General features: G+C 39.0%; 2 protein-coding genes and 3 non-coding genes across 5 annotated transcripts; 1 reads left to right on the top strand and 4 right to left on the bottom strand.

The window, feature by feature from the left end:
* The first annotated feature begins 1,378 nt into the window (after window positions 1-1,378).
* Window positions 1,379-4,683, top strand: fitm1l (fat storage inducing transmembrane protein 1, like). Its single transcript, XM_042497994.2, has 2 exons — window positions 1,379-2,738; window positions 3,380-4,683. The coding sequence occupies exons 1-2, from the start codon at window positions 2,560-2,562 to the stop codon at window positions 4,056-4,058; spliced, it is 858 nt and encodes a 285-aa protein (XP_042353928.2). The 5' UTR covers window positions 1,379-2,559; the 3' UTR covers window positions 4,059-4,683.
* Window positions 4,684-5,050: 367 nt separating this feature from the next.
* On the bottom strand, window positions 5,051-15,373 carry trnau1apb (tRNA selenocysteine 1 associated protein 1b). The gene is made up of 9 exons (XM_042497993.2): window positions 15,197-15,373; window positions 13,739-13,836; window positions 11,648-11,747; window positions 10,721-10,773; window positions 9,827-9,955; window positions 9,272-9,388; window positions 7,639-7,936; window positions 6,462-6,504; window positions 5,051-6,156 (listed from the first exon to the last, which is right to left on the bottom strand). Exons 1-9 carry the CDS (start codon window positions 15,230-15,232, stop codon window positions 6,020-6,022), a joined length of 1,011 nt encoding a protein of 336 aa, XP_042353927.1. The 5' UTR covers window positions 15,233-15,373; the 3' UTR covers window positions 5,051-6,019.
* A 768-nt stretch (window positions 15,374-16,141) lies between these two features.
* Window positions 16,142-16,213, bottom strand: trnaq-cug (transfer RNA glutamine (anticodon CUG)). Its single transcript has one exon. It is a non-coding gene; the product is annotated as a tRNA-Gln (tRNA).
* A 595-nt stretch (window positions 16,214-16,808) lies between these two features.
* trnaq-cug (transfer RNA glutamine (anticodon CUG)) lies at window positions 16,809-16,880 on the bottom strand. Its single transcript has one exon. It is a non-coding gene; the product is annotated as a tRNA-Gln (tRNA).
* Window positions 16,881-17,399: 519 nt separating this feature from the next.
* trnaq-cug (transfer RNA glutamine (anticodon CUG)) lies at window positions 17,400-17,471 on the bottom strand. The gene has a single exon. It is a non-coding gene; the product is annotated as a tRNA-Gln (tRNA).
* Between the last annotated feature and the right edge of the window lie 552 nt (window positions 17,472-18,023).

Below are 18,023 nucleotides of genomic sequence, written 5' to 3'. Positions count from 1 at the left end.
TGAAAGGACTGTTGAGAGCAGTACGAGCACTTGCAGTAGAACTCAAGTGCAAGTACGAGGTTTATGTAATCTGATGATCACCATTACCAAAAGAAGTATGGCCATTTGATGTGAAAGTTATCCAGTTTCCCACACAAATTGATTAATTATAGACTGAACATTAAAATCTCAAATACATTTGTGTTCTCTGACATGTAGAAACATTGCCATTGAAGTTTGAGAAGAGGATATCTGTGTCCTCCTGCGTCTGTAACTTAGACTGTCTGGTCTTTCTGCATGTAGTCGCAAAGGGAGTATTTAGGGAGCTTTTTAACACTTCCAAACCAGGTCAGCCTTTTTTTCTGGACTGACAACAGGTAAAATGAAACTGACAGATGGACAGAAGAGTTTAGCTCTGACATTTCAAAAATACAAAGGACAGAAATGAACCTCTGCAATGTTGAATGACTTGTCATCCTTGTTTTAGTTGTCAGATTGTCAGAAAGTGCACATGCACACACACACACATATATATATATATATATATATATATAGAGAGAGATAGATAGATATATATATCTATATATATAGATATATATATCTATAGATATATATATATAGTACTATGCAAAAGTCTTAAGCCACTTTGAGCTTTATTTTAGCAAAGTTATAGTGACCATAAATATGTATTTCTCAGTAGTCTCTTTACTAAAATACAACCAGTTTCAGAAACCTCATCAGGCTTAAATTGCAAATATTTACTGCGACCTCCATTTCCACTTCACATGTCTTGAAATCTCTTAGGCAGGCAATATGAGATTTACAATGCTAATCTTCTGGTGTATTTACACCAGGTAGCATTCAACACATGTCCAAAGCTCAGTATTGATTGTTTGAGCTATCTTTTGTTATGATTCCTTGTTTCATCCTAAATATTGGCTTCAGTCAGAAGAAGCCATTTTGTGTTTTAAAACATTGTACAGTTCTCTGTATTCTTTGTATCTTCATAAAGAGACTAAGCAATAAATGTATATTATGTCCTAATTACAACTTTTCTAAAACAAAAAATCTATGGTGGCCTAAGATCTTTGCACAGTACTGTATATACAGATGTCATCCTCCCTTGTTTGGGACAGAGGGACATATCTTGTCTTGTCTGTATTTAACCTAATATAGGTTGAAAAGAATTTGCAAATGAGTGAACTTCTTTGCTGAAGGAGCTTTGTGGATTATTTAATGTGACTACATAGAATAGCCTTCAGCGTCATATGAAATGTAATCAAAGTGGGTGTATCTGAGAGAGGACAGAAAGGACAGTAAAGGAGGACTGTGTGTGTGTGTTTGTGTGTGTGTGTGTGTGTGTGTGTTACCATTCACTGATTGACAGAGACAGACTGCTGCAACAGCTGAGTCTCAGCGCAGATACAGTACAAAGGTTATTGCTATTAATACACGTGACAACACACACATACACATAATTTGACTCATTGCATCTGATTTCATATTGTTGACACTTAATTTACTTTTCTGCAACACTGCTTCTGTTGCTGCTTGCTTAGTTCACTCTCAGCCTCTGACTCTGCAAAACCCTGCAATATCCATATCAACACCAAGGAAGCCATGTCATTGGTTCAACCTCCCAGTACCCTTCAGTCGTCTCAGTAGGAGCAATGTGACACCTTAAAGACCCAGGAGGCATATGACAGGGCGAGAACATAGGCAGCGTGTTGGACAGGGTGGGTGTGAGTGACGGAAACGAGCAGAGAAGCTAAAGTCGCTGCGGACATTGTTCGAACACAGGAGGTATTCTGAAACCATTGCACGGCTCTCATGGTAACACAGCGGCGGCTATCGCTGAGTAAAACACAGTGGTGGCCCTTGCATTTCTGCAGAAGTGATCCAGAAGTGGCTAGTGACGGTCAGTGCTCCACAAGAGGAAAAAAACGGAAGACGGCACCTAGGAAACCTGCTAAACAAGGTCAGAGGGGACTAAAACTGCAGCCGCAAGAAAAACTAGCAAAGCAAGATACGTGACTTGGTTGCTCTGAAACTACTCGCGGATACATTATACCAGACTGAGTCAGGAGAAGCAGTGCCTGCTGGACTGAAGAATTTTTCATGCTTGGATTTCACATATCTGCAGTCAGTGGAATGCCAGGGGGCCAGCTGTCATTTCATTCATGTCACACTCTACACATGGATGCTGAACACTAGCAGCTAACACCGGTGGACTTTAAGGACTTGTGCTACACAGACAGCATCTTTGGATTTCTGGATCTGGATTAATCTTCCATTAATGTGTCAATGGATCCACTCTCAAAACTTTGAAATTATAGTTTAGTTTGTGTAAATTAACTCATTCCAATCAGTCTTAAGAATTGTTCCGTTATGCAACAGAGGTAATCCACAGCATCAACAAGTGTGTTAAGTGCATTCTCGACGGGATTACAGCCGAATCACATGAAACAGTGTATGCTATACTGAGGAGGACAATCGACTGCTGCGTTCAGAGCCAGCGGGAGTGTATTTTCATTTAGCAATATTAATAAAGCATAGTGAGAGGTTTGGTTCTGGGTCCAAATGTTCCTCAACACAGTGCTGGTGGTCCTGACGGACCTGGCGGCCCGGCTCCTGGGCAACACCATGTTTCGACAGCACTTCCACCTGTTGCTGTCAGCTGTGGTGATGTTTGGCCCTGCACTGAGCCTCTGGGTCTCCCAGCACAGCGTCTTTGCCAAGAGAAGCCACTTCCTCTACAGGTGAGGCTGCTTCCTGTTTACTTCCAGATAACTTGTCCTGATGGCATTTCCTTCTCTGTATTAATCTATTGACAGTATAATAGCATTCTCATTTTGAAATTTTCAAACACTGCCACTTTGATGATGCTTTTAACATAAGATCACGACACCAAAAGCTACCTTTCGTGTCTGCATGATACGTCTTTTGAGAACACGGCCGAACAGAACCGATAACCTGTCACGTCTCCTTGATACGCGTTGGGTTGAAACAGTGTAATGTAAGGAGCACCAAGGTCCCTATAGGGTGGGTAGAGGGGGTGTTGAATGGATTGCACGAAACGTAATGGGTTTTTTTTCTACACGTCAACATGTGCCTCTTTTGCCTAATCCTAACCATTAGTGCCCTTGCTGTCGAAACCTTTGGTAAAGGTAAGGATACAACCAAGTGTAGTGTCTTTGATGCCAACCCAGGTTTTGAGGCAGTCAGTTAAAATGGCATGATCTACTATGTCAAAAGCTGCACTTAGGTGATGTCCTGATGTTTGACTACTACACGTTTTTGACCTTCCATGAGCAAAATCTGATTTGTTACTTTCATCCATCATTTTCTGCCTCCTCCAATCTCTTACTTAATATCTTAAACACATCTTACCTTCTTCCAGGATGTTCTTGCGCTCTGGTTGGGGCTGGACCTGCATCTTTGTCGGCTCCTTCGTCTTCCTCCTCTCCTTCTCCATCCGTCGCTCCCTCTCTCTCTCCATCCGTCACCTCTCCCGTCTTGGCGTGGCTGGGGGATTGTGGCTTGGTTTCTGTAAACTCCTGGACCTTCTTGAGAATGCCACCGGAAGCTGCTACGAACCTTTACTTAATGGCCCAGAGGTCACCAACGGGCAGCCTCTGTTGGTGTTACGAGAAGGAGAAAGCAAGTCCGAGTGTCTCAGGGCTGGGATGCTGTGGAGGGGGTATGAAGTCTCAGAAGATGTCTTCCTCCTGTGTCTCTGCTGCCTGCTGTTGGCGGAGGAAACAGCCGTGTTCGGCCCTTATCTGAGCCTGGGTGGGATCTCAGACGCCCCTCTGAGGATCCTCTTCCTGTTCTGTGTTCTCCTGCTCTGGCTCTGGATCTTTCTGCTGCTCTGCCTCTTAGCTTACTTCCCTCAGTTCCCCACTCAGCTGTTAGGGGGCGCTCTGGGGTGTCTGAGCTGGAGGGGACTGTACCAGGGTTGGTATCGCCTGGGGCCCAGCTGGTACTGCCCTGGGAGGCCTGGACTGGGACTGCTTAACACCAAGACCAGCAGTACTGAAGCGCAGGAGGCACAGCTCAACCACGACCAGTGCAATTAACTGAAGAGACAAACACTGACACAAAGACGATTTCAATCATGAGCTCTCTGTGGTTGTTTGGACATGACTGAGACAATCTGTCCACTTGTGTTTGTTGTCCTCTTTTAACAGTAAGACAAAAAAACCCTGTTTAAGCTTTTTGGACTTTTTTTTATTGAACTGCTGTTTTCTTACATATGGCAGCAAAGACATGCTGTACATATAGGCCTGCTTTTTGTAACATTACAACAGTAATTTACAATAGATGACAGGAGAAGTCTCTGCAAGACAGATGCTCAGGACAAGAGAAAGCATTGTCCAAGTCTATACAGGCTGGACACAACAGTTTGAGACACCCAGAATTTACTTAAGCAAGTCAAAACTTCAATAAATAAATGACTGGAGAACTTGTGTGTAACTAAATGGACTAGTATAACAGACAGACGCTATAAAACATCCATTTTTTTCTCTGTCAGTGCCATTTTGCATGAGTAGCAGGTTTGATAAAGCTCACTGTCTGAAAGCTTCTGAACAGAGAACATGCAAAGATACTGGTTAAGTGTGTCTCTGTTGTTGGGACGCATTACTGTCTCCTTTGTTTCAAGACTGCAAATGCAGTGATTAAAACTTCAATTGCAATTATTCATCTTGGACTAGATTCTGTTTCTCTTAACAGCTCACATAACTTTGCACCAAACTAATGCATAAAAAAAGAAATGGATGTTTGTGCCGAATTTGACAAAAAATTCCAATCAAGGTATTCTTGAGATGTAACCTTCATGAGACTGAGAAAGACAAAGTCCCAGAGACCTTTGACCTTTGAGTCCAAGTGGACTTTTGTGCCAAATCTGAATTCCCTAAAGGCGTTCACCAGAATTTGACTGACGGACTACCGGAAAACGCCTCATAAAATGCTGCATAAAAAGTACAGAACCAGCTGTTATTTACCAACTCAAAAACAGTACCTGAAAGACATGACTCATCACTTCTGTGTTACAGACGACATGAGACCATTTTCCTGCTAAATTCGTTTTATTGATAAAACGTCTCCACAAAGAAAATATATACAAAACCTCAGCCATTAAACAGCAGGAAAATATGCCGCCTTGACCTGATACAGCAAATCAGCTGTAAGCCTCACTGAACCATTACACAGTGTCACAGCACTCACAAGTATTGGGAGGTTGAACCAATCATCTGTTAGACTGAAAGAATTTCAGCTTTTCGTCTAAAATAAACAGTGATAAAATTACATCTGTGACTGATTACTGTTGGATACACTCAACATCTGCATCTTCTTTCCATGTTTCACTTCAGAAAAATTAAAAAAAACTGAGGAAAATTCCTTCATTTAAAAAATGAACAAGACACGACAAACTGATATGCTGCATATATTAAATTATTCTAATAACCATCATAGACTGAGGAGGTACATGGCGAATGACAATTAAGGCATAGTTTAAACTTTTGTCTTCAGAAGACAATGTAATCTTAAGAGTCTGGGCCATATCCAATGAGTGAAGTTAGCTTTTGCTGGTGTCACCATCTCAACACGGATCAACTAAAGTAAAAGACAGCAGAGTTTGTTCCTCAGTGATATCATAACTGGTGAACTATTGACACGACATTCAGTTTCCAATGCTACAGCTACTGCGTGCCAGTCAGCAGCATCAAGGCTACTTCAGCACGTCCCCCCAAAGCTCACAGCCCCGGGTCATACAGAACAGTATGCACTACACAGTAACGTCACCGGTTATTGAACACCTTTTTGACGATTACCAAATTGGTAAATATTAAAATCAAGCTAATGTTTGTGTGTACTTTGAAAAGGAACAAGTACTTACGTCTGGAGAAGCACTGAGACGGTGAAGTGACGCTGGCCTTTTTTTAAGGTGTCAATGTGGTGTTAGATCATAGCACATTATGGGAAGTACAAAATGGTGAAATATTTAAGGTTTAGGAAGAGATCGGAAGAAGAATTATCAGGAGAGGGAGGGGATGGGCGAGTTTACAGAGTCCAAGGGTTCCCAGTGACTGCTCATCATGGCGTCATAGAGCTCCTCGCTGCGCTGCATAAAATCTTTGTTCCACTGCTCCACGTCACACTCAGGGATGGGCTCTGTAAAACACCACCAAGCAATAATTTGTACACATCCACTGTATATGGTTATCTGTGCATGCAAGTCATAGCAATAACACCCCAAATACTGTGTCACATATTAGTTGACAATATAGTAATGGGCAGGGCCCTCTGTGGCACCAGAGACAGCTGACTGTGCATTTATTAGGTCATATCTGTGAGGTATTTACTGCTACCACTCCTGATGAACGTGTCTACTAACATACTGCATATCATGTATGATAATAGTGCATACAAAAAAAAGACTAATTTGATGATAATTTAATGATAAAAAGGGGTCTTACCCTCTGCATTATCTTCCTCCATATCTCCACCCTCCTCGTGGCTCTGCTCGGAAAGACATTAAACGTTGGAAATGTTACTGAGAATCACATGAATGAACTAAAAGTGCCATCTTGCAGTTGTATGCGTCTGCACACCAGTCAAGTTGCAGTTACAGTTTACACCCATGAGTGTGAAAACATGGATGCTTCGCACTCATCTCCCCCCCGGCAGCACAGAAGATCTCTACAATCAGCAGAGTTTTAAGGTGGATGCCCAAGATTAGCGTCACCAATTCAGTATCTGACCAAATGCATTCCCTTCTGTTCCTGAGTTATGGCGCTGAGTGATGGCCAGTAAAGTGTTTGTGCAGAAAACTATAATGTCACAGTGAAGATGACCTTTGATCTTTTAGATATAAAATGTCATCCCTTCATCATTTTATCCGTTTAGACGTTTGTGTGAAATTTTGTTATGGATATAATCATTGTTTGTGAGATCACAGAGACCTTGATGTTTGAACTATTTTGATCAGCTAATTCTTGAGTCCAAGTGGATGTTTGTGCCAAATTTGAAGAATTTTCCAATAGGCACTGCCAGCATTGAGGCATAAAATCGCTGGTAAAAACCTGGTCATCATGCAACACAGCCAAAAAGGTATATATCCACATCTGGAAATACACAATAGAGCCTCATTCCCCTGGACAAAAAACAGCTAACACCTGCTAACACCTGGCTTTTTAATGCAATGGGAATGCCTATGGTGAGCATTCACATCCTGGTCAAATGGCTCTACAGAAGTCACAGGTGTTTATCTGCTCGAGCTCCGATTGGCATTGATGACAACACAACACCCAGGTGAACACAGGGTTAAAATGCAAAATGCTTTTCCATAAGAACTTCATCTGTGTGTTCAGTAGAGAGGTGGCTCCACAGCATGTTCCGCCTAGCTTAGCACACAATCAGGAAGTGAGGACTTATGGACTTAACAACTCCAACGCTGTGTTTTTTTTACAAGCTGCACGCGCGCATTTAAAGGGATTGTTCAGCTTTTGGGGAATTTTGCTGTTTGCTTTCTCACTGAGATTTTAATAAGAGCTTTTTCACTCTCCAAATAATTGGCAACACTGATTATCTGCCAAAGCGTTCCTTGGATGGGATGTGATAATGTGGCAAAACATGTCAGAGTATTTCCCTCACCTCTACAGCTCCTGACATGTCAGTGGGTGGCATCCCCATGGGAGGTGGCGGCATCATGTGTCCTGGTGGCGGGTACCCGTAGGGCCCGTAGTTATAGTTGTAGCCGCTGTTGTAGCCAGTGTTATAGCCGCTGTTATAGCTGCCGCTGTTGTAGCCACTGTACTGGTCATAGCCACCCCACTGAGAGTAGTAACCCGCCTGTCCGCTGCCGTGGTTGCCGTAGTAACTGGACTGGGTTTGGCTGTAGTTGCTATGGTAGTTCTGGCCCTGGCCCCCATGGTAGCTGCTCATCTTCTGGCTGCAATACAAGAAATAAAACAAACTTTCATAAACATTTGAAGGGAATTAGGTGAAAGATATTTTGAATGAGTTTAGTTCTTTGGTTCAAAGAAATGATCAAATGAAAGGAAGGAAATTTAAGTGTATACCGTCTTTCATCAATATTTTAGTGGCTATAATCTATTCGTAGGTGCTACCAAAATCTGCACCTACCTCTGACCACTCAAAGAGCTTGCGTAAATAAGGATGCACATATATTTGCTTGTCATTATAAGAAATCAGAATTAGAATTTGAACTTTGCTCTGCTCACAATATATGCAGATTTTCTTGAAACACACACATAAATTAGTTGGCAATTAGCAGATTCAAAAAAGGTGACTTAAAAAAGGTCAGTGATGGCTGTCAGGATGTAAAGATATTTATGAGATCATCACAGAGCCTAAAATACTGAGCCGGAGCCAGTGCCGTGTCTCTAAAACACTTACTAAATGTTTTAAATAATGTGTACAGTTAAACATAATGTCAACAGTAATGAACATTTCCTTAATTGTGTATAATTTGATCTATTAACAATATTTTGATTATATTTGTTTCAAATCTATCTCAGATTTGTGAAATGCTGTGCTGTTTGGTAAATATTGTCATGCACTGACAATAAATCATGTAAACCACAATTAACCATATGATTTCTTCAACTTTTGCTCAGGGAGCAAAAATTGGACTTTAAACTTGAAAGAAATACTGATTTGACTTTTTTGGGAGAAAACTATGGATCTATATTCTATATTTTAAAATCATGAAAACATTATTAGCCATATCACCCAGCCCTAATATAACAGCAATCGATATTTGTGTGTGTCAACTTTGGGGTGTTTTTGCTAATTTTCAGATATTTTTCTTTTGCCTTTTTTCTCTTTTTTGTTTAACTCCAATGGATTGGATTTCTTTCAAACACATGGGGAAAAAGGCAATGAGCAACTTGGTAGAAAAGTCATGCAAATCACAAAAAATTAGTAAATTTAGAAAAAGAAAAAAAAATTAAACACTAGGGAAAAACTTTAGAGCACTATATTTCTAATTATCATAATTAGAAATTCAAAGCTATTTTACCGAATCATTATAATTATAATAAATGTATGATAATTTATCTTTTTAAAGTTTTTTTCAAATCATGAATTTTTTTTGTGTGTGCTGATTTTCGGGTAATTTGCTTTTTTTTAAAAACTAGTTTCTTGCTTATTTCTGCATTAATGTATCTCAAGTTGGTCACTGCCGCCCTCCCGTGATTTTTGAAAGAAATCAAGCCTGCTTCAGTCTCAAAGTGTTAAGAAGATGCACAGGCTAGCGTCTTACCTCTTTGCTACAGCAACGCTGAGTCTGAGTGGCTTCCCCCCGAGCATCGTGCCCTGGCACTCCTCGATCGCTTTCTTCTGCTCGCTCTCCTCCCCGAACTTGACGAAGCCGTAACCTCTGCAGGTGAAACGACAGTTACAACTCCTCTCCACACCCACACACACTCCATACTTGGCATTTAACAGCCACTTATAATGAGACACAGAATATAATGGGTATTATTATGGTAGAACTGAAACTTGTTGTTTTACTTTTAACATTCGGTAGCATCACTTGAATTGTGAGTTGCTCTTGCTTAGCCTATATGGGGAAAACAATAGTTTTAGCATAAAACGACAAGGAAACATTTCTTCAGCCTTTTTTCGAAAATAGATGAAGATGGTGGTCAACGTCCATAGCACTGCTTTTTAACATTTAGTATATAGTATAAATACAATAATATTCAAACCAGAATACTATGCAACACACCAAGATAATAATATGTAGTTCAAGAGCTCAGACTTCACATTTCTAAAGCCGTGTGACTGTGCGGTGCTCCTCTATGAGCCTGCATACCTGGAGTATCCGTACTGGTCTGTGACTACTTTGGCTCCCTTGCAGGAAAGATACTTCTTGAAAACTTGGTGCAGTTGGAAGTCGTCCACCTCGGAGGCCAAGTCACCCACAAATACTGAGAACTCCGGCCTGAGAGAAACAAAAACTTTGATTAACCCTTAAATATTACACACACTTGCTCTGTGCACAAAATGCACTTTTTAGAGGCAAGCTTAAAAAAAAATTATACATTAATATTACTTTCTACTTTAAATTAGTGTTTTTTCACCAAAATCAGTCCTTATCATAAATATCAAGTATTTGTTAATTTTAGGAATTTTAACCCTTTAAATGCCAGTTTTTTGTCATGATGCCATTATGTTTTTAGATTAAAACAACAACAAAAACGCAATCAAAAAGAATTATATTCAATATACCATATGCAACAATGTTTATTTGTTTGTTTGTTTGTTGATATGTAAATAATTTGCAGCAACACTGATTGTGACAGTGCATCTAGTGGAAAGAGCATGTATTTTCTCCATATGCCAAAATAGTAAAAATGACAAATTCTAAGGCAAAAGCCCAGAATGACACCCCAAAAAATACTGTGCATGTTTTTATGCTTTGATGGCTGTTGGATCAAAAATGTCAGTTTGAATGGATTTCAATGGAGCAATTTTTTAATGTAACAGTATAAATGTAACAATTTTGTTTACACTGTATATTTTAGACTTATTGTAGATTAAACAAAAATACATAATCTTGCCAAAATGTATGCCATATGCATGAACACAGACAAAATTGTTAAAAAATGAAGACTGTAAATGCATCAAATGCACCGAACAGTTCCTAAAGGTTAAAGTTAGCTTTAGACTCAAAGAGTAACATTTGCAAGTTGAAAGGTAATCTTACCCTGCCTCCGGCCGTTTGCCGTAGGTGGCATAGTTAAGCTTAAACTTCCGGGGCTGCAGAGGGAAGAGAAAACACGGACACTGAGCTGACCTCAAACACCAAAGACGTGTAGTATAGCACTGATATTGCTGGAAATAAAGAGTGGAGTTATTATGGTTGTTGTTATTTGGGTTTTACATACCTCCACCACCCAGACCAGCCTTTAGCCCATTCCTCAGTTAGTTCCTACCAGAGACTCTATTCACCAGCTTCAAACAAAAGTACATTCATGTACAAGCAGCCTGTCAGCCACCTTCAGCAGCGGGTACAGGCCAGCGGACAGGGGAGCCCAGTAGCTTGGCCAGCTCACAGGAGCCAGCGGCATTTCTAATGCAGAAGCAAGCGGCCGAAGCTCTCAACTTTACACACAGCTTGAGAGCATTTTCAAGCTGCTGCGTTTTCTTTGGCTCAGACCCTCAAGTAGAATTTGCTGTCACTGCTGCCAAATTTGAATATGGTATCATGTCTATCTGTATCTTGTATTTAGCATATTTCTTTGTAAACTTTAAGTTTAAATTCAGTGGGGAAGCACAACATTGGTAGCGAAATTAACATCAACAGAAAATTGTACACATCTGTCGTATTAACAAATAGTCTGGTGTCTACAGAGCAAATTACAACCTTATATTGATTCATCAACATTTTATACTACTGACTTCCTGTCATTAAAAAAAGAGGACCAAGACTAGTAGAGCTCCACCATCCACAGTCAAATCAACAATTAAATACTGCTTTATAACACAAGTCTAACACTGGGAAAAAAAAGGAAGGCAGTATTAAATTGTCAAGACTTTATTTATAGAGAAACAATCATTTTAGATATATTGCAGTAAGGATTGCAAGAAAGATATATGAGTGAGTATTTTGAAATTACACCACAGAACTGACCGGGTTTGATCCAGGAACCAGTTTTCCGTTGAGTCTTTGGACACAGCGGTCGACACTCGCTTCATCTGCCAGCTCCACGAAGCAGTATCCTGCAGACCCACTGCACACAAGGACAGAAATGTTAGAGACAGAGAGAGGAGCATAAGGTAAGACACTAATAACATTAATAATAACCAACAAAGACTGAGTCCCTGTTTGGTTTTTTAATGCCTTGATGTTATTTTTGTTGTTGTCTTGTCTATCCATTCAAGTACATTTGTAGGTTAAACTAGCATACATGGCGTACTCTTTTGGTTCTATGATGGAAATGATATGACCCATGCTAGTGTATAACACCACAAACAGATACATCTATAGAGGCCCTTGCTGAAACACCCTACACTGATTAATTTCCACATAGGAGTTTTTTGTTTGTATGCCAGTATTCCTGTCATATTTTCTTGTAAACTTGTGCACCTCCCCTCCCCCAGAATGCACGATGAATCGTTGTTGTTTACGGTTCCAATAATGAAATTCTTTCTGGTGGTTAGAGCCGATAATATGACGGGATATGTATGACCAACTTTTCTTCTCATGGCCTGTGTTTGGCAAATTGACGTGTTTGATTTGATGAAGCAATTCAGAGTTTTTGTGAAACTGCTGATGGGCTCAAACTAGAGATTATTGGTTATTTTATTAAGTGTCAGCCATGAGGAGCAGCACTGGTCCGAATGAAAACAACAAACCAAACAAAAGACAAAAAGTCAATATCGAGCACCCCTAATCATTATTAATATTATTTTGTTGTTGCTGTTACTTGTCTTCTGTTTTTATTTGTTTATTTATTTGTTTTCTTGCTTTGTGTGTCATTTGTGGTGATTGTGATGGACTCCGACTGTTGTAGTTGATGATGTTAGGTTTTATGCATTGTGTCTCCTTTCGTCTATGAAAATAAAAAATATTTAAAAGCAAAAGGGGACAGAGGGAGGAAACAGTTTCTGTAAAAGCAATATATAGCTGCAGTTGTCTCTAGTGGAGGCGGGTTAACACTTACACCAAAGCTGTCCACCTCTGCTCAACATTTTTTCTACTGGAAAACCCACCAGCACACCTAATGTTCTAATAGTTTTCTTCAAATCACTAACACAGGGGTTCATGTATAGCATAAGAGGCTCTGTGACACCCGCCAGCAAAATAACAGCCCACTAAAATAATAAACCACAAACCTAATACAAATTTGCAGCTTTTAGTGTAATAATCTCACAAACATAATAGCAGTTGCATACAACAAACGTAAAATGTAAATAGCAGTTACATTTGCTGGGATTGGTTATGTTTGTGGGAAGGTGGAAATCTTTAGCTTTCAAGATAGTAATAAGGGGTCACATTATTCGCCTGGCATTTTGCAGATAATCTGTATCAATGTTTCATTTTAATGAATGCAGATAAAATTAATAAAAAAGTGTGCATATTTCACTGAAGCAACACCACAGAAGGCAATCTGCAATACATGCAAAAAAAGTGTCACCATGGGCAGAACATTTACTTTGTAAGACCTCAGGGAGCTACTATTATTTGTCCATGTTTTGCTCCATTTTATTTAAAAAAAAAAGTTGCTGGGAACTTGGTGTATATGATGTTAAACGTTTCAGCGTTGATTAACTTTTGGTCAAGGCATTAAAACAAAGTTTTGTGTTGGAGTTTGTTATATTCCGAATTCTAAATTTTAACAGAAAAATTTTCATTGGTATCGTAAATGCATATCAGTTACAAATATCAGTTATCAGGCTAATTATGTACTAATAATCAGCATCGGTATGGACCCTGAAAAAACAACATCAGCCAACCCCTAATTGTAATAACAAAATGACCTTTTTGGTCATTGTTGTTTCTTTATTTACTTGCCATTGGGTTCCAGTCAGATCATTAGACAATATCAGCAGAGCAGGTCAAAACATGTCAAAACAGCGCTCTGACTAAGTTATACATAACTTACTGAATTATTTTGTGCATTGTAGGCTGTGCATTAACAAGTACACCTTCTACCTTTCTACTTCCTCTTTCCTCTGTATGAAAAACATTTAGACGAAGACGGTGCTCTGTATATCTTACCCTGTTATCCTGTGAGTGATGATCTTGACTCCAAACGGTGATTCTCCCATAGCGCTGAACGCCTGCTTGATAAAGTTCTCATCCATGTATGGGTCCAGCTACAGAAAGAAGAAATTTTGACTGCATCACATTCAGTTATAGCCAGCAAATTTGTCATTATACAAGTGAAATATGTACACATCTTTATGATGTTAAGGTAAGTAAAAAACAACATAATTACAGGTCCTTTCTGGTGGATGCTACAAAATCAGCAATTGAGTATTTTAAGATAAAATGTTTGGGGAAAAATTTGCAGTTCAATATTTTTAGAATACTGAGAATGTTAACAATGACACTGAAGTCAGCGTCTGATTCTCAGCTGCCGATTCAGCAGTTAAGGGGAGAGTTGAGGGAAAAGTAACTGATATTGCTTGGTGACAGATCCTCTTACTGTCATGAAATCATGTTTTTCATCATTTAAGAAAAAGCCCCAGCAATGTCTGAAACCTTCACATTTATGAAACCTTTGGGAAAAATCCAAAAAAGATGGATTTACTGTAGATGATCAAATGTAGACCACATTGAACTGGGTCCAGATCAAAAACCATTATACTTACACAGCTCAAATCTGGACTAGATTATCCCAAAGAGGCAAAATAGTTTTTAACACACAATGTTTGACTTGTGAATGATTTATTCTATGTGTGAAAATGCATAAAAAAATAAAAAAAGACAGATCTCACTATATTTTTCACATCTAGGCCACATCGGACCAGGTCCAAAAACCACTACACTTTAACAGGTCAACCTGGACTAGATTATGCGAGAAAAGTTGAAGTTTGATAAAAGTTTCAGTTTTAGATTTGTGAAACCTTTATTCTATTTGTGAAATTGAAAAAAGAGGACATTTCACTGCTTTTTTCAAATGTAGGCCATATACAACCAGATCCAAATTAAAAACCACCATACATAGACAGGTCAAATCAGGACTGGATTTTCTTAGAGAGGGTAAATCTTACTTGACACACTTTCAGTTTTGTGAAACTTTTATTCTATGTGTAAAAATGTTAAAATGAGAGATTTCACGGTTATTGTTTTTTTTAATACGTAGACCACATTGGTCCGGGTCTCTCTCGTAAACTACCTAAACAGGTCAGAGCTAGACTAAGATACAAGGTGCAATATCGGCGGACGATTTACGTTAGCTCGCGCGAGGTTAGCTAGCGCTTGCTTCAAGGTGACGAGCTCACGAGCGCACCGCTGGGTGCCGTTTCGTCAAATATTTAGCCACAAATGTTTACCACAGTTAGCGATAGTTGCATGAATTGTGATAAAAAGTACATTAGCACGGAGTTTAGGCTAAAGTTTTCAAACAGCGGTCACATATCCGGGGCTAACTTATCGTAACCGAGCTAGCTACTAGCATGCGCAGCTAAGCTAACATCCCCACACCGAGAGCAAAACAGACTTCACACATACGTCTCCCATCCACAGGCTCGTCTGTCTGTTAAACATCTTGATCTGGTACGGAGATGAAGCTGCAAAGGGTTTGCTGGATTTTGGTAAGGGTGAAAAAACGGGAAATTCTACACAGGTAAAACTTCTCAGCACGTTACGTTGACGCCAAACACATCGGTACTATCGGTACACGCCTTCCGCTTCCGTGTCACGCTGAGGTACTTCCGCCGCCGTCGACTGCACGGGAGCGCGTACAGCACCTGGAATTCACTTCTTGAAAATACTCGACTTATTTTTTTTAATAAATGTAATTTATTTTCTTAAAACGCTCTAACAGGACAGAAATAATACTATTCACTGTATTGAACTGTTTACTTTTTTGTTAACCTATTTTTTCACTTGCTTTAATTTCTATAAAATAAATAAAATAAAGAAAAACATTGATTTTAATGAAACTGAAGGAAACTCCCAGTGATGTGACTGTAGCCAATATAGTACTACTGAGACTTGAACTTCCTAGAGGAAGAGCTACACACTTCTTGATGGGTTCAAAGAAGAAGATTAATAGGAAATTCGATAATAAAACCGATTTTATTGGCGATCGTGGAACTGTTCACTCCACTCATCATAAATGCATTGCACTGATGGCACGGCTCAAATAAAGAGGATTCTGCCTTATAGATTATTTCTGCTTTAGTCTACAGATTACAACTATCAATACTCTTAAAAACAATAGACTTTATGCAGAGTCTCTGAAGCTGATATACAGTAAATGTATTAAATATCACATATGTGAATACACTCATGTCTTTACAGCCAGCATACTAGAGACCCAGTAAGTATGTATTCAAATTTATATGCAAAATCCCCACAGTTTGTAGGTAGTTGCTATCATCTCAAATATCAGGTACTCACAGTATTTCCAGTAATGTTGATAATTCTTTTGAATTTCGCCCTTGAAAACACAGGTCCCACCGAGATTTGAACTCGGATCGCTGGATTCAGAGTCCAGAGTGCTAACCATTACACCATGGAACCGCTGATGAACACATGGTGGTGCGTTCAGAGAACGATCGTGTGGGTGGGAAATGCCTAAATAGTGGCAGACGGCTAACAGCATGGTACGTGGCAGCATAACCTATTGCATAACCTTAGTTCTCATGTTTTTGTCTACCACCTCTCTCTTTGATTCTTCTTATTGAAATGTTTTTACACTATCTGAATAAAAATAAAGTCAAGAGTAACTAAACCCCCAAACCTTTTTTTTTCAATTGAAAAGCAATACATATATAAATATACATAGCGACTGCCTTCTGAAGGTTGAAAATAGTTCAAGAAATTAGCAAGAATTTAGCAAAACAACACAATAGCAAAAAAATAAATAGAAAAAAAAACCGCCAAACAAAAGAAAAAACAACACAAGGAAATAACCTGAAAAAACTGTGTTAAAATTGAAATGGTTCTGTAAAAACGATTTAAATATATAGTTATGATAATCTCAGGAAATCTCTTTCAGAAATAATTTTCCAAATCTTCTGCAGTTTCTAGGTAGTTTCTATCATTTATAGAATCAGGTACTCACAGTGTTTACTGTAATGTTAGTAATTCTTTTGAATTTTGCGCTTGAAAACACAGGTCCCACCGAGATTTGAACTCGGATCGCTGGATTCAGAGTCCAGAGTGCTAACCATTACACCATGGAACCGCTGATGCATGTCCAGTGGTGCGTTCAGAGAACAATCGTGTGGGTGGGAAATACCTAAATCGTTGCAAGTAATTCAGAGTGAGCACTATTATTACTATTACTATTACTATAACTATTATATTAATTACTGTAAGCCAGCACAGTGTGTTGTCCCTCACCTCTGGCAGCGTGCTGGTTGACCCAGGCTCCGTGTCTCACCAGCTCACGACACAAGGAACAACTCAAGGAAATGACCTGAAAAAAATGTGTTAAAATTGTAGTGATTCTGTAAAAACGATTTAAATATGTAGTTATGATAATTGTAATTATAGTTCTCAGGACATTTCTTAATTTAATTTTCTTAATCTACTTTGCAATTTCTTTTTTTCTATTTCTTTATTCTTGCAATCTGTGGGACATTTTTTGTCAAGCTGCTAATTGCCTTTTTTTCCACGTTTTTGACAGAATTCTTTACAGTATTAGTCAGCATACCAGAGACCCAATAACCATATCTTCTTTAATCTTCACACTTAAAAGCACAGGTTCCACCGAGATTTGAACTCGGATCGCTGGATTCAGAGTCCAGAGTGCTAACCATTACACCATGGAACCGCTGACGTATGACCTGTGGTGCGTTCAAAGAACAACCGTGTGGATGGGAAATGCATAAATTGTGGCATTGTTTCATGAAATTGAAAAAAAAATGTTATTGTTTACTGAAAATGAAAAACAGTATTTGCAAAGAAATTGAATAATATATATATATTTTTTAAAAAAAGCAGGCAAAGCCTGATGCATGAATAAAGGGCGGGCTTGCTACAGGTGGAATCAATGTTCACTGAGTAACTTCTGGAAATGAAAAAAAACTGTACTCTCCCACTATTTGCAAATTTCTATTGACGATATATTGTAACATAACGTATCTTAAGATGCAAACAAAAACTATGGAGAAATTGACATCAATACAATAATACAATAATATGAACAGCGTTGTTGATATTAAATTATTTTTTTACAATCCATGAAATCACAGAAGCAAAGTAGTTTTATTTTGAAAGCCCCAGTTAGTGGACTTCTGTTTGTCACAGAAAAATTTTGTTAGTGTTTTACCAAATGAGACCTATAAACGGGTCTTATAGGAGCAACTAAAAGTTATTTAAAGTC

Source organism: Plectropomus leopardus, chromosome 12 (genome assembly GCF_026936395.1).
Source record: "Plectropomus leopardus strain MGB_pleo_1.0 chromosome 12, ASM2693639v1, whole genome shotgun sequence".
NCBI classification, from domain to species: domain Eukaryota; kingdom Metazoa; phylum Chordata; class Actinopteri; order Perciformes; family Serranidae; genus Plectropomus; species Plectropomus leopardus.
This window is presented reverse-complemented; position numbering and strand designations above follow the sequence as displayed.

Bases quoted from the DNA above. Each gene is read 5' to 3' on its own strand.
- fitm1l (XM_042497994.2), top strand. From the start codon at position 2,560: ATGTTCCTCAACACAGTGCTGGTGGTCCTGACGGACCTGGCGGCCCGG. The intron at 2,739-3,379 runs GTGAGGCTGCTT...ACCTTCTTCCAG, and splicing joins AGAAGCCACTTCCTCTACAG to GATGTTCTTGCGCTCTGGTT.
- trnau1apb (XM_042497993.2), bottom strand. From the start codon at position 15,232: ATGTTTAACAGACAGACGAGCCTGTGGATGGGAGAC. The intron at 9,389-9,826 runs GTATGCAGGCTC...TTTCACCTGCAG, and splicing joins GACCAGTACGGATACTCCAG to AGGTTACGGCTTCGTCAAGT. The intron at 7,937-9,271 runs GTAAGACGCTAG...CTTGTATTGCAG, and splicing joins AGCGTTGCTGTAGCAAAGAG to CCAGAAGATGAGCAGCTACC.